The 15,296-nt window shown below is 42.9% G+C and overlaps 1 protein-coding gene across 1 annotated transcript in view; it reads left to right on the top strand.

The window, feature by feature from the left end:
• The window catches only part of TRIP12 (thyroid hormone receptor interactor 12), a 155,829-nt gene that overhangs the window by 80,146 nt on the left and 60,387 nt on the right, over positions 1-15,296 (top strand). Inside the window, exons 6-11 of the mRNA XM_065411164.1 lie at positions 4,231-4,367; positions 5,485-5,568; positions 7,323-7,418; positions 8,451-8,599; positions 10,899-10,934; positions 11,021-11,116. Of these exons, the coding sequence (XP_065267236.1) occupies positions 4,231-4,367; positions 5,485-5,568; positions 7,323-7,418; positions 8,451-8,599; positions 10,899-10,934; positions 11,021-11,116 (598 nt within the window). The remainder of the gene's footprint in view (positions 1-4,230; positions 4,368-5,484; positions 5,569-7,322; positions 7,419-8,450; positions 8,600-10,898; positions 10,935-11,020; positions 11,117-15,296) is intronic.

Genomic DNA, 15,296 nt, shown 5'->3' with positions numbered 1-15,296 from the left:
TGGTAAAGTGGCAGGTCTTCAGCTTGGCACCAATCGACTGTTAGCCTCCCTGGCCTCCTGAAGTCCCTTTACTTTCGCACAGTACTGCTGCTGATTCCTGTCTTACTCCTTTCCCTGCATCCTCTGTGCCATCTTCTCGTAGATGTCCACATTTCTACAGCTGGTCCATAGTTATTCTTGCATAGCCTATTCTCCCCACAGGACCAAGAGAGACAAAGCTCCTGTCCAAGCAGGAGTACATCTGGAACATGTAGGCAGCATGGTTGTTTTGGGCAGTTGCACACAAGGGAATGCTGCCAGGTGTGCTCACCAAGCTGGGCAATTAGGAAAAGTCATTTCAAAAATACATGAGGTTTTTAAAGGTGTGGGGTGGCTTCTGGTCTCCGTGACCTCTTCAATTGAGGTCACAATTGTGACTAGAGCATCAGTGCCCACCATTGTGGGACAGCTGCTGGAGGACTGTTAGATCTTGTGGTATCTATGCTTACTCTGCGTTGACCACAGTAGGTTGACCATGGCTCAACACTGTTCAGGGAGGTGGTGTTACTGCATTGCCATAAGGGGCGCTTATATTGACAGCAGAGAAATGAGTATAGACACATGCACCACTAGGTCAATGCTAGGTGACCTAAATAGACCTAATTTTATAGTGTAGACCAGGCCTGAGTCAATGAACATCAGATTTGTGCAAGATAAGAAATCAGGTACTCAGACATAATAGACTTGGAACCTGGGATAACTGCTGGTATCACATGGCGAATAAAAACAGCTTTAAGATTTTTGGAATGTTGGGGTAAAAATCCAAACTGGTTAGCTTGAATTTAGAGGGTGCAGCAATAAAGGCTGCTTGTTTGTCATGCAATCCAAACTTAGATAAACTACTTTCGGGTATTGTGGACTGCATCAACTGCAATTTTGAGCTAGCTGTTTTGATCTCAGGTTATCCAGAAGTAAAATTTTACTGTGTTTAAGAGATTCAAACTTTAAAAGTCCCTTTAAGATGGTGACAGCTGTGAGCTGTTGATCACTTTGAGGCAAGTTAGTTATTTTAAAGGTATCCCACCAGGTAAGCCAGAGTATTTGAAGTACATAAGTCTCATTTAGCTGTAACCAGAAAGTTATGCTGGAACATGCAGAAATGAGTAAGTCCTGGTCCTTATGTCAAACTTATCATTGGGGATGGAAAATGTGAGGGGGAGGGTGAAGCATTTTAAGTCTGTAGGCAAAGCTGTAGAATAATCAGACCTATATACTTGAACCTGCCATTGTACATACAAATGCCAGATTAGCTTCTGTAGCTTGGCCAATTGTCTCGTGATATCAATATTTGACTCCCCACAGTGGCCCATTGTGGCAATATACTCATAGTTCATCTGTTAGTCAATTTCACACAGGTATTGAGGAGGACAGAGTGCCCTTTGTCAAAGATGGCAGCTAAAATTACACTTAAACACCATCAAATCTGCAACAAATGACCATATGTATTTTAACAAAGCTTTTAACCACCAGGCACTTGCTTTACCATGAGTTGCTTTTAGTCAGAGACTTATTCTCATTCTCCTGCAACACTGTAGTGGGCTCAGCAAAATCCACCCCTGATTTCACACAGATAACAAGTGAATGATGCAAATATAGATGCTGTTTAGCCTTTTCGGGCTATTCTCTACCAGAATCTAGGGGACTAGTAACATTTCTAGACGTACTGTTAAAGGACATGCCCCAGTCTTTCTTGGCAAAGTCCTTCTGTACAAGCTTGATGGGGTCATTCTGCTTGTACTTAGGATAGGGCAAGCGATCCTAAATGTCTGTCCATCTTAAGTTTCCTTTTACACTAATTTTCTTAGTTAAACTGTGTTGGAAGAGAACACATCTAAATGACTTAATTTTTCATTGTTGTTCCTTAGCAGGCCTGTATCCTCAACATTACATTAAAACCTGCCGTTACAGACATGTCTGCGACTATTGCTAATCTGAAGTTCTATATCTGGAATTTAAGCTTCCAAGCAAGTAACTAGGAAAATGTCAAAAGTTGTTAAGAAATTGTGATGAAATTTCAAGTGTGGTTTTTTTTTTTTGTAGCTACACAATGTCTAATCTACATTTTAAAGTGCTTTAGGTGGAAAGAAAAGAACTAAGCTTGTTCAATTGGATTTGATAACTTTATTGATTGGCAGCCATTTTTCTAACACTTCAGGAAAAACTCTGAAGTGTGATACTACTCAAAAAAATTATGAATTTGGCATCATGTTGTTCAGTGTTTTTCTGAATTCAGACAAACGCCTTGACCCCATTACAACTACCAGTGCAACAAACTACTCTTGCCTCTGAAAGTATGAATTTCTGACTCATACCCTTTCCCATTTTAAAAAAGAACTTGAAACAATCAGCAAAGCCAGTTGAACTTTTTTCTTGAAAAAAAAAAAGTGTTTTTGTTTTTTTAAATGGTGGCGTAATCTAATACATAAGGATGCTGTCATGGATGCTCTGGAACAGCTTTGAATCAAACCCAGGCAGGGCCCTCTTCTGTATGACAACCCCTCACAGCACACATATACTAGGCTAAGCGGCCTTGGCTTCAGTGTCTCCTGGGACCAAACTCTGAGCTGTCAGCATGTTCCATGCCATGAGCTCCCTGCAGTGAGACCACCTGAATAAGACACCTTACACTCCTCCTCCCCGCACAAAGGGGAGTCATGCACTCCCAACTTCCTCAGTCAGCAGTGACTCCCAGCCCGCGTTGTAAAACAAAAGGGTGTATTGTCTGAACACAGTGTGGAAAAATTTGTTGTTAGCACAGAAACCAGAAAATTATAGCTAAGTCTATCTTGGTCAGACCCAGAGCCCTGGTTCTCCCCCAGAGAGTCCCAAAACTGGAGAGAACCGCCTGCTTCCGGCAATCCACCCTATATCATACCCACTTGCTCCTTCTCTGTCCTTTTGTTGTCTTTCCCTAGCAAAGCAGGTCACCTGGCCTCCACCTCAACTTTTTATTTGCCAACTTGTTGTAGCTGGCTGGCTTCTTGCATAGGGTGGGCCCCCTGGTCATCAGTTGCTAAGTCAGAGGTGAGCAAACTATGGCCCAGGGGCCACATCCGGCCCTCCAGATGTTTTAATCCATCCCTCAAGCTCCTGTTGGGAAGTGGGGTCTGAGGCTTGCCCCGCTCTGGCACTTCAGCTGGGGAGCGGGATTGGGCTCTTGCCCCACTTCACACAGCTCCTGGAAGCAGCGGCATGTTCCCCCTCCAGTTCCTATGTGTAGGGGCAGCCAGGGGGCTCCGCATGCTGCCCCCACCCCAAGCTCTGCCTCTGCAGCTCCCATTGGCTGGGAACCACAGCCAATGGGAGCTGCAGGGGCAGAGCTTGGGGTGGGGGCAGCATGCGGAGCCCCCTGGCTGCACCTCCGCATAGGAGCCAGAGGCAGGACATGCTGCTGCTGTTTCTGGAAGCTGCTTGAGGTAAGCACTGCCCAGAGTCTGCCCTCCCCAGCCCCTTTCCATGCCCCATGCCCCAACCCCCTGCCCCAGCCCTGATCCCCCTCCTGGCCTCCAAACCCCTTGGTCCCAGCCCTGCGCACTCGCAGCCCCACCGGAGAGCCAGCACCCCCATCCGGAGCCCTCCCACACCCCAACCCCCAATTTTGTGAGCATTTGTGGCCCGCCATACAATTTCCATACCCAGATGTGACCCTCAGGCCAAAAACTTTGCCCACCCGGTGCTAAGTTATGAAGTGTCTGGCCACTGTCTGGGCCCAGGCAGCCAGGTGACATTCACACTTGGTCCTCTGAGTCTCTACAGATATTAAACCACCTTTCCATCTACCTAGGTAAACATGCAGCACCCAGTACTCATGCAAAAATATTAAGAAAATTCCCACTTAGTCACAGATGCGCACTCAATTGTCTGAACTTAAATGCTAGTGGTGGTCAGTTATTCAGCATCAGTTTCGAAATATGATCAAGATTCAAGTATTCACTTGTTCTATCTATAGTATTCTTCATTATATATGTGTAAATGTGGATACCAAGAACATAAAATGGATGCAATTGCATTCTTGTCCCCTTTGGGGAAAAAAGCTGAAGAATGTTCAGAGGAATAGCTATGAATGTCAACATTCCTTTATAATACTCCATACTGGTTCTTGTTTTTGAGTGGTCTTTTGTTAGGTAAGAAACTTGTGTCCATTTAATTGGTAATACCTGGAACTTTACACCATTATACTTGCCTTTCTAGTCGGCGAGGCTCTGGCCTGGGCAAAAGAGGAGCAGCTGAAGCTCGCCGACAGGAAAAAATGGCTGATCCTGATAACAACCAGGATGGAGTTAATTCTTCAGCTGCACGTACAGATGAGGCTCCACAAGGAGCAGCAGGTAAGAAGAAATACAAACTTTAGGACACGTTGTCTGGTGCTCTGTAAAACATTGATGTAAACCTTAGAGTATCGGGCTTCATTTTTTATTTATTTATTTTCAAATAAATTAGGGGAAAAAGGCATAAATGAATTCTAAATGTCGCTTCTGGATGCTGACTGAGCAAGGGATTACTACGCTCTTGAAACTCAAGTGTTTAGTTATAGTTGTGTTCAGAGGCCTTTTGTTTATGTGACATAACTTTGACCTCTTCTCCAAACTACTGTACTAGTAATGTTACTGTTTGTTATCCACCATATAGAAACAAACATAAGTTAGTGTGCTAGTTGACAAGCTATGATCAGAATCTGTATGTAACCAGTCAATACTATGCAAGTCTGTCCTTTTTATAGTAAAGATCTTTTGGTTACCTTGTGATGCTCAGTTGTGAAAGCATTTTTGTACCTTTTGATATTACCCTACGTATTCTAGCTTTATAATACTTGTAGAAAAATGTATTTTTCCTAATAGTCTTGGCTAGTATCTAAATTATTGGCCTTTCTGCACTGACTATGCTGCAATAGGAAAAACTGTTCATGAAGTTAGTGATATCCTCACACTGAAGAGTACATTATTCCCCAAACAGTCTCTGAAATAATTGCAGAATAACTTACTGTTCAGTATAAGCAATCCAACCCTAATTCAGCACATCAGTTTATTTCAATTCTCCAATTATGTTGGCTTTTAGGAAAAAAAGCTTTAAAATGTTCAGGCTTGAAAATAAGGCATTGATTTGCTTCAGTGCAGTGTAACAAGTTGGATTACTTAAACTGAATTCACAGACTTTATCCAAAGTTATGCATGTATATCTGAAAGTTAAAATACCTGTTTCAGAAGTACAATTAAGTTTTCTGTGCAAGTTATGATGGAGAAACCCTAGAACTTGTGTAGGTGTTGTCACTATTAATTTTTTGTAAGAATATCGCTTAAATGAATCAAAGTTAAATACAGAGTATCTTAGAAGCCTAGTCCAATTGCTACTGAAGTCAGTAGGGGTTTAGTTATTGATTTAAATAGAAGCATTTTGAAATAAATCTTAGACAGGTCAGTGTTACTCTAAAATATTTTCTTTCTTTAGCATCTAGTTCTGTTGCGGGGGCTGTAGGCATGACAACTTCTGGAGAAAGTGAGTCAGATGATTCTGAGATGGGAAGACTACAAGGTAAAAAGCTTTTACTAGGCTAATATGGTGGGTTGATACTGTATATACACGTCTACCCCGATATAACGTGACCCACTATAACACAAATTCGGATATAACGCGGTAAAGCAGTGCTCCGGGGGGGTGGGGCTGCGCACTCCAGCAGATCAAAGCAAGTTCGATATAACACGGTTTCACCTATAACACGGTAAGATTTTTTTTGGCTCCCGAGGATCTCGGGGTAGAGGTGTATGTACATGGTGTTATAAAAACATTATTCTGATATTTTTCTCTCTGCTGATACCCATTCAAAAAACCTACTAACTATTTCATCTCCTTCCCTTCCCCTCCTGCTGGTGACCATGCTGCTTTGCCTACTATCATTACTCATAATGTAGTGGGAAAAATTGTGTTACAGTAGACACTCAAGAATTTGGCAGTACTAGAGCAGGCTGAACTTTGAGTGTCTTAACTCATGTAGTACTACATGAGTTCTTTTTGCACTGGTTACTGATTTCCCAACCCAATAAACATACTCCGCTTGTCTAAATACTTTTTCGATGAAACAGAACACTTAATATGGAATACAGTTCATAGGCTTGTTTATTCCTCAAATCTGAAAAGATGCCAATAATAGCTTTAGTTTATAAAACACAAGTGCAAGTTTAGTTAGGCCCACCACTCTTTCTTGTATCTGCTCTTAGATAATGATGGCGTTATTTGCTTCTTCAACACCCACCTGTATTCCCAGGTTTTGACCAAATAAAATCCAGTTGAGCTAAAAATTATGCTTGCTTGATGCGTGGGCTGCACAGAAATGCATGTTCTTTCAGAAACTGACAACTTGGACAAAATCCTGCATTTAACTTGCCTGTCTTCTGTAAACACTTCAACAATCTTCTTCTACTTTGGTGCAAGGAATTGTGGTGATCACTTCCTCTGCAAAAATAGATTTGGGGCAAAAATCTGTTTCTTTTATTCTTAAGTGCTGGAAGAGCGGGGGAAAAGAGCAATGGTTTGCTTGCTAACAGTTCCTCCAGCGTTAGGCAAATTGAGTCAAATAATATTGATTGTTAATCGCTAACCACCCATTTGTAGCATTGATGAGCAATGTTCAGACTTGCTGCAGTGAAAATGAGAACCCCCCCCCCCCCCATTTGAAGTCAACTCTCCAGACAAGAAAAACAGGATGACTTAATATAAAATTGTTAACAGATGTTCTGCCGCTTCCAGAAGTTTTTAGACTCTAGCAAGCCAGCTCCCCTAACCGTTCACAACTCCATTTGCCATGCTTTTCTCTCAAGTCAATAACATCATCTATTCCACTTCTTCTGTACAGCTGTACAACTCTCTTGTTTTGCCCAATTTGCCATTCCGCTTTAGTTTCAGTCTGAGTGAAAACTATTGTAAAAAAAAATTAGAGCCTACTATTTCTAGTATCAAAAAAATATAAATGTTTATGTTCATGTAAATACTTCAGAGAAACTGACACAACTCCAAAATTCCTCCTGGCTCTTTAAAAAACAAAACAAAAAGACTGTCTTTTCACAGCCTTGATTCACATTTGACTTAAAGCCACACTTGAGTAAAGGGTAACCTTTGGCGGACAAGGAGTTCACTTGCCTTTATTGGTGTTAGGAGAAATCCATGTAGTGTCATCTTCTCTTTTTCTGTGTTAAATCTTCAAAACTCTGTAACTTTATAAGTTCATGAGACTTAGTTACATGGAAACTTTTTATGAAAATCACTGTTTAATATCCTGTGTTTGCTTTTAGCTCTGTTAGAGGCGAGGGGTCTTCCTCCTCACCTATTTGGCCCTCTTGGTCCTCGGATGTCACAGCTTTTCCACAGGACAATTGGAAGTGGAGCTAGTAAGTAAACTATATCTTGTCTGACTTAATTCTGTCAGCAGCTTTCAGACTGGTTAAACTTGGCTACTAGTAAATCTAATGTTGTCTATGTAAGGATTTAAATACAACTAATTTTTACGATTAAATCTAGTGGATAGTGTAAGGAACTCCAGCACACTAAAACTTAAGTTTCTTCCCTCCCTTCCTCCATAGTTGTGGAACATTGGCTACAAGCATTTAACTTTTTTTTCTTCTTTTTAAGAAGTGAAGTATGGCTTAACTTCCTTTTTTTAAAAGTACCATCTTGTTTTTCAGGATTTAGTTTGGTTTATATATATACTTCTTTAACAAGAAGAAACTATTAATTGAATTGAAACAAGGATTATTTTTATTTTTATGATTTTTTTTGAAAAGCCATACTCAAGACTAGGTTTTGAAAACTGTTTTGGTCATGGCATCCCTAATGCACAATGGTCAGATGGGCTTGAAATCATTTTAGAGGGATAATTGTTTGTTTGAGCACCTCTTTGAAACACAGGTCAGTTCTGTCAGCAGGGACTACTAAGGACCAAATCCTACCCTCTTCTTACCTCCACTTCAGCATACCTACAATGCAGCAGGCTGGGATGCTTACCTAGCAGTCAAAAGAACTAGGAGGAGGCCCAGTTACCAGGCCTACCAGCACACCACACCAACAAGGGGATGTCGTCTGCCATCTAGTTCTTATGCTGTAGTGTAATGTTCACTATCACAGTAGTATGTGCTGCTTACTTTCTAAAGAAGAAGTGATATTTACCACCCACCACCGTAGCCATCCTGTCTTATGCTAGGTAGATTGTTTTGGTAATTTTAGCACAGTTGCTCCCATATGCTCACTTCAGCTGCATGGCAAGGGAAGCTAAGAGCAGAATTTGACTCTAAAATAAATAAGTAAATAAATCTGTGAAATCACAGAACACCCAGAAAGCAAACTTTCTGCTTGGTAAGATAAGTGATCAGAGCTTTTAATTACCCTAAATATTTACAAGTTATAACAGATCTTTACTTTTCTAGGTTCTAAAGCCCAACAGCTTCTTCAGGGGCTCCAAGCCACTGATGAAAGTCAGCAGCTACAGGCGGTAATTGAGATGTGTCAGTTGTTGGTCATGGGGAATGAAGAAACATTAGGTGGATTTCCAGTCAAGAGTGTTGTACCAGCTTTGGTAAGGATCACATTTGTTTATATATTTCTATGTGAAACATAGTATTTAAACAATATAGCAAAAGGATTCAACAGTAAAGTAGAAGTACTCTTGAAACTTCTAAATTTAAGAGGTATTTGGTAGCCTCTGGCTCATCTGGACTTAGAAATAGCATTAAAGGCTTATGATATCAACAAAATATTTTCACTTTCAACAACTTCCTCTAATCAGACGGTAGTTTAGTTAACAAACTACTAAACCCCTCTCTTCAATTTTAGGTCCCATGGCTTCCACACTTCAATGCTAAATAGTAAAAGGAAAAAAATCGTATAGGTTAATCCTGTACTCCTACAGATTTCTTTGGTAGCTGTGAGGCTCCTAATTGGAGTGTGAGCTGGCTGGAGAGAGAGAGGGCATTGTGCCCTTAAAGCAGGGTTGGATGAGGGGCAATGACTTTATGTAGCCAGTGTGGTGAGTACCCTTTCTAGACTGGCTCATGGGAGTATTTGATACATAGACACTTTGTAAAATTCCATGTCTGGGTTGCACTGCAGAGGACTAGGAAGATACCTTGAATATAGAAGGTAAGTACACCCCACCCCCAATACCCAGTCATAAATGCATACACTTTGACAGGCCACTACAGCAGTCTTCCTGGGTTCTAACATGTAGCCAGGTACACACAGACATGTCTGTGTAAATGGATAGCTTTCCATCTACATATTAGTACCTAGGAAGACTGCTGTGGTGCTCTATCAAGGTATGTGTATGTATATGGGGTTTGCTTACCCTTTTTCATCTGGGTTGTGGCTGTGCCTCCCTCCCCACACAACACGTGACTCAAAAGCAAAATGTCTCCTTTTGGGGTTTACTATTCTAATGCTTGTCGTACACACTTTGACTTCCATAGATTCCTCACTAGTCTGCTAATACATCTTCCTCCCATGTATGAGTGGTAACAGTCCTTCCATCCCTCGGTTGCAGGGGTTCTCTACAGCCCTTTGACTAGGATCTGTGAACAGTCCTTCCAGAAGTCCTTGATAGTTGCTTGCAATCTTGGGCCTTCTTACATAGGCCCACTCAAGTCTCTCTCTTGCTCTCCTGGAAGAAGCCTAGTGGCAACAACTGTTCTCCTTTAGGGCTCCCAGTAGTACACTCTATGCTGTCCTCCAAATCTACAGTAGCAATGCCTATAAGCTATAAAATCCAAGCACTCAGTGTATCAGCAGGTGATCCTTGTGGACTTCAAGTCCTATATTCCCTGGCATTAAATGGACTGTGGACCCATAACAGGTGTTAAGCTGCACCATGCTCTGTTATAGCATGACTGCCATCTGTTATGATAGCATGTGGGAATTCCAGTAAAACTGGGTCTTATTGCACTAGGCATTGTATAGACAAGTAACAAAGGCTATCCTTGCCCTAGAGAACTTTACCGTCTTGGTATCAAGACAGGCTGCAACAAGTGGACACATGAGTGGAAGTTGGATTGAGATGGATACGGTACCAATAAAATTACTTTAGAATGAAAGTAGAAGTCTCAGCTGCTTGTTCTCGTAACCAAAGCCAGAGAGGAGTGACTTGTGAGCAGTATGAGAAGAGGCAGAGTTCACAGAACTTTAAAAGTGGATAAGTTGGCAGCTTTATGAATTTTGATGGCATCTTTCCTGTGCATGTGGGTGACATGGGAGAAAACAGAAGTGCTTGAGGAAGAACTTTCTGTTGTAAACTTCTATTTCAGGTGTTTATCAGAGACTTAAAGTCACTCCCGAAATCATCTATTTTTAAAGACACGGTCCAGAAGCAATGTGTGTACAGAAACCTTAATCATGAAGATAAAAGGACTGTGCGTGCGTGTGTGTGCACGCACAGAACAAAAATTGGTATTTTTAAAAACAATGAACATTCTTTATATTGACTACATTGCATGGTCAGTGGGCTTTGTACATTTGGGTGAGTGGGGGGGACAAGGACAGGACATCTAGAGCCAATAACCTGTAATGTGTAATAGCAATCAATAACAGCTTCATCCATATGAGCAGAAATATCTTTACTGTGTATTTTAAAGTTCTTTAGCATTCTCTGCTGTAGAAAGTGTATTTCTCCATTTAAATTGGGTTTTGGACTCCTGTAACAATTTTCATTAAATGCTATAGTAGCTGTTGTGACAGCTTCAAAAAGATCCAGTGTCTCCTAGTCAAACTCAACTGAAATGATAACAGGTTTTCAAATATTTGTAGAATGTAAGAAACAATATCCTTTGGTAACTTGTACCAAATTAGTAAATGAGTAATCAGTTCTGATTTTTTTTTCTTTATAGATAACATTGCTGCAGATGGAGCACAACTTTGATATTGTGAGTGACATGAGATATGAGCTATTTTTTTTCCTGCAAACTTAAATTTTTCCGTCATCTAATTTTTTCTTTTTTTTTTTTAATAGATGAACCATGCTTGTCGAGCCTTAACCTACATGATGGAAGCACTTCCCAGATCATCTGCTGTAGTGGTAGATGCAATTCCTGTCTTTTTGGAAAAGGTAGCAATAGTCCTGTCCCTAAATAATTTAAAATTAGTACACAAAACTTAAGGACAAGTGCTTACCTCTGAGTAATCCCCATAATTCTCCATCCACCCAAAAAAGTGCATTCTTCTTCTTATAACATCATAATTAATCTAAAATGCATCAGAAGAAAGAAACTAGCCTTAAATGTTGTAAATCAGTACCTGGTTTACGGGAAACTCAAATTATATTTCCAACTGACACTGCAAGGAAATCTCAATATATTATTTTTTTATTTGAATTCTGATTAATATCACCTCCTTTTATGCTTGGACATGAGCAAGCAGGTGTACAGTAAGGTATCTTCTAGAGAGCTCCTTGATTTACGGGTCTTGTAGGTTTGCTGACTAATGGAAAAGGGTGGTGGCTCAGTCTTGGTTTTGGGGATTCAGAAAGACTTTTAGTTTTTTGGACTACATTCCAGCCTGCTGGTGGCTTTTGTTTTATGGGTGTGGCTAGAAGTTTGGATGGCTTCATTTCTAACACATGCAAGCAACTTAAGAACATATAAGAACATAAGAAAGGCCGTACCGGGTCAGACCAAAGGTCCATCTAGCCCAGTATCCTGTCTACCGACAGTGGCCAATGCCAGGTGCCCCAGAGGGAGTGAACCTAACAGGCAATGATCAAGTGATCTCTCTCCTGCCATCCATCTCCACCCTCTGACAGACAGAGGCTAGGGACACCATTCCTTACCCATCCTGGCTAATAGCCATTAATGGACTTAACCACCATGAATTTATCCAGTTCTCTTTTAAACTCTGTTATAGTCGTAGCCTTCACAACCTCCTCAGGTAAGGAGTTCCACAAGTTGACTGTGCGCTGCGTGAAGAAGAACTTCCTTGTATTTGTTTTAAACCTGCTACCTATTAATTTCATTTGATGACCCCTAGTTCTTGTATTATAGGAATAAGTAAATAACTTTTCCTTATCCACTTTCTCCACATCACTCAACTTGCTGGTAATTGGTCACCTGCTGTGCTCCTAGCAAAAGGCATGCAGAGAGGGAAGTTAAGTTGTACTTGAGAAGCCTACAGTAAATTACTCCTGGGGAAATTCTGCAGGACTGCTTGCCCACAGAACGAACCTCCCCCCCCTTCCCCTCCTGCAGAATGCCTGTGCTTCCCTGCAAAGGGAAGCTGTGGGGGAAGAGGGAGAATGGGACTATGGGTGCAATTTTGGGGGGGAATATCTCCCCAAACAGAGGCAAGGCATGCAGGGCACATGGGGTTACTTGCCACTGCCCCCCTCTCATTTCTGCAAGCGCAGAACTACCCAGCTGAAGGAGGCTGCATCTCCACTCCACTGACTGCAGCTGAATGCTGCCTCCTGGATCCTAATGCCAGTTGTGCTCCCCTTCTGTGTGCTGGGAGCCTTACTGCTTTCTGTGCAACAGTGAGTGCCCGTGGTGGGGCTGGATAAGAGGGGGAGGAGGCAGTGGAATGTGGGAGTGAGGGGAGGGGGGTGGGGGATGAGGTGGGGAAGAAAAGGGGGATAGGGTAATCGGGGGGGGGAGGGGGGCATGTGGTGTCCCCTCAGCTGCAGCTGGGGCTTCCCTGTTAAGCAGGCCCATCAAACCCTTACCCTGACAAGCCCGACTCCTGCCCCACTGAGCTCCAACCAGTGGCACCTGGACACCCCCTCCCTCCCACCAGAGTCCCATCTCCCCAGCACCCAGAACCCCCCTCCCGCTGAGCCCTGCGCACCCGGACACCCCCATCCCGCCGAGCCCCGGCCCCCCTGCCCGTGAGCCCCAACCACCTTCACCTGGATCCCCTGCGGTGTCCAATTGCCCCTGCATCTGGAATCCCACAATGAGCCCTTGTGCATCCAGATCTCCCACTGAGCCACCCGCACCCAGATTGCCCCACACAGAAACTTCTCACCCCACACTTGGATCCCCCCCCCACTAAACCCCTCCACACTTGGATCCTGCTGGGCTGAGCCTACCCAGGCCCACCTGGTGTGCCTGGCCAGGGGTGCTGGAACTATTTTTATAGTAGGGGTGCTGAGAGCCATCAAAACAAATTGTAAACCCTGTATATAATGGAAACACTATAATGTATAGTGCAGCACCCCCTGCATCTCTAGTTCCAGCACCTATGCGCCTGGCGCAGCGGGACAGGGCCCCAGTGTGTTTCAGGGGCAGGCCCAGCCCTTGCACTGTGTCAGGGTTGGGTGCAGCCTCACTGGCAAGTCCCTGTACTGGGGGAGGTGGGGGCTTTGGCGTGATCTCCTACCTCAATGCAACTAGTGCCCTGTGCTCCCCACTGCCATGCTGGCGCCACGTTTATTTATTGATGAATAAATTTTGCAGAATTTTAAAAATATTTTGGGCCCCTCCCCCCCCTTTTTGGGGGGGGGCGCAGAATTCTCTCAGGAGTAGTAAATATTTGCTAAAGTGGATTTTGGGTTGCAGCTTGTTTGTGTCATGATGACTTTGCACACTTGTGACTCCGTAGCATGCAAATTTTAGGTGAAACAATAACCTTTGTTATAATTAATGACCTTGATCGCTCAATCCATCAGTCCTCATATAGATTGTGCCAATCACAATATGTCTTCCATTCTTCTCTTATCCTGGCCTTCCTTCTCCATGTGCGGCCATACCTTTTTTTCATGATAAACTTTTCCCATCTCTTTGGAGGTCGGCTGAGTGGTTATTTCAGTTTCCGTGGATACCACTCGGCAATTGCTGCAGTCCATCGATTTTTCAGTGAGCCTAGCTATATCCCCGGTCCATTGCATTTTACTGTACCTGCTTTCAACAACAATGTCCTGCACTCCAATCTGCTGTCTGATCACTTCATTGGGCACTCGGTCGCGGATTGAAATCTCCAGAATTCTTCTTTCCATCGTCCTCTCCATGACAGACAGTTGTTGCTCCTCTATCTTTGTCTGCGCCCATGTTTCGTTCTCATACAACATTGCTGGCAGTACTGTTGAGTTGAAGAGGTTGGCGCGTGTTGCCTTGTTGGTTTTTCCGTGGAGGACATCCTTGATAGAATTGAATGCGTGCGCCAACCAGCTTTCTTTGTTCACGAGAGTCCACCTCCCTGATTGTGACACATGTTAATTTCTTGGCTCAAATAAGCATATACACCTCTAGCCCGATATAACGCAACCCGAAATAACACAAATTTGGATATAACGCGGTAAAGCAGCGCTCCGGAGGGGGCGGGGCTGCACACTCTGGCGGATCAAAGCAAGTTCGATATAACGCAGTTTCACCTATAATGCAGTAAGATTTTTGGCTCCTGAAGACAGTGTTCTATCGGGGTAGAGGTGTAGTTAAAATTCTTCTATTTATTCCCCCTTGACTATTATTTGGGCCTTTTGGCAAGGCATCAGACCGCATAAATTTCGTTTTAGAGCGGTTCATTTTCAGTCCAAATTGGCTGCTTTTTGTGTCGAGTTCTCGCAGCATTTTCTGTAGTTTGATAGTGTTTTCGGCAATCAACATGAGATCGTCTGTAGCGCAGTCAGAGTTTTCTTCGTTTAGTAGTTTGATGTAGTTGTGTCAATGCCCTGCTCTGCAAGAGCTTTCAACATGGCACTGATCTCTAGGCTGTCAAACGCTTTTTCCTAGTCGATGAGGGCAATGCATAAAGGGAACTTGTGTTCTCTTGAGCGCTCCAATTGCTGGTTTATAGTGAAGATATGGTCCGTTCTGCTGAAATTCCTTCGAAAACCTGCCTGCTGTTTTGGCTGCTGTCTGTCCAGACTCTGTGAGAGTCACTTTTTGTTGTTGTTTTGGTGAACAGTTTGTAGACCTGAGAGCAGGCATATTGAACAATAGTTCTTTAGATCTTCATGATTGCCCTTCTTGTACAGCAAAATGTGTTGGACTCCTTCCAACCAGATGGTATCTTCTGTATTTCCAAGTAATGGCTAAACCTCTGAGCAAGGGTTTCCCGGAGGTCTTGGGCTCCAGCTCTGATCATTTCGGTTGTCAGTCAGTTTTTTCCAGAGCTTTTCCTTCCTTCATTTGGTAAACTGCATGTCAAACTTTGCTGACTAGGACCCAGTGTGTTCCAAGACCAACACTTCAACAGACTAATGAGCATGTACTCCTGGTTAAAATTAATACCTAGAGGAAATCAGGTTGCAAGGCAGATGTGTGAGGGTATGCACTTAAGTGTTAGGTGGTTGTTTG

The sequence above is a fragment of the Emys orbicularis genome, chromosome 9, assembly GCF_028017835.1.
Source record: "Emys orbicularis isolate rEmyOrb1 chromosome 9, rEmyOrb1.hap1, whole genome shotgun sequence".
NCBI classification, from domain to species: Eukaryota; Metazoa; Chordata; order Testudines; family Emydidae; genus Emys; species Emys orbicularis.
This window is presented reverse-complemented; position numbering and strand designations above follow the sequence as displayed.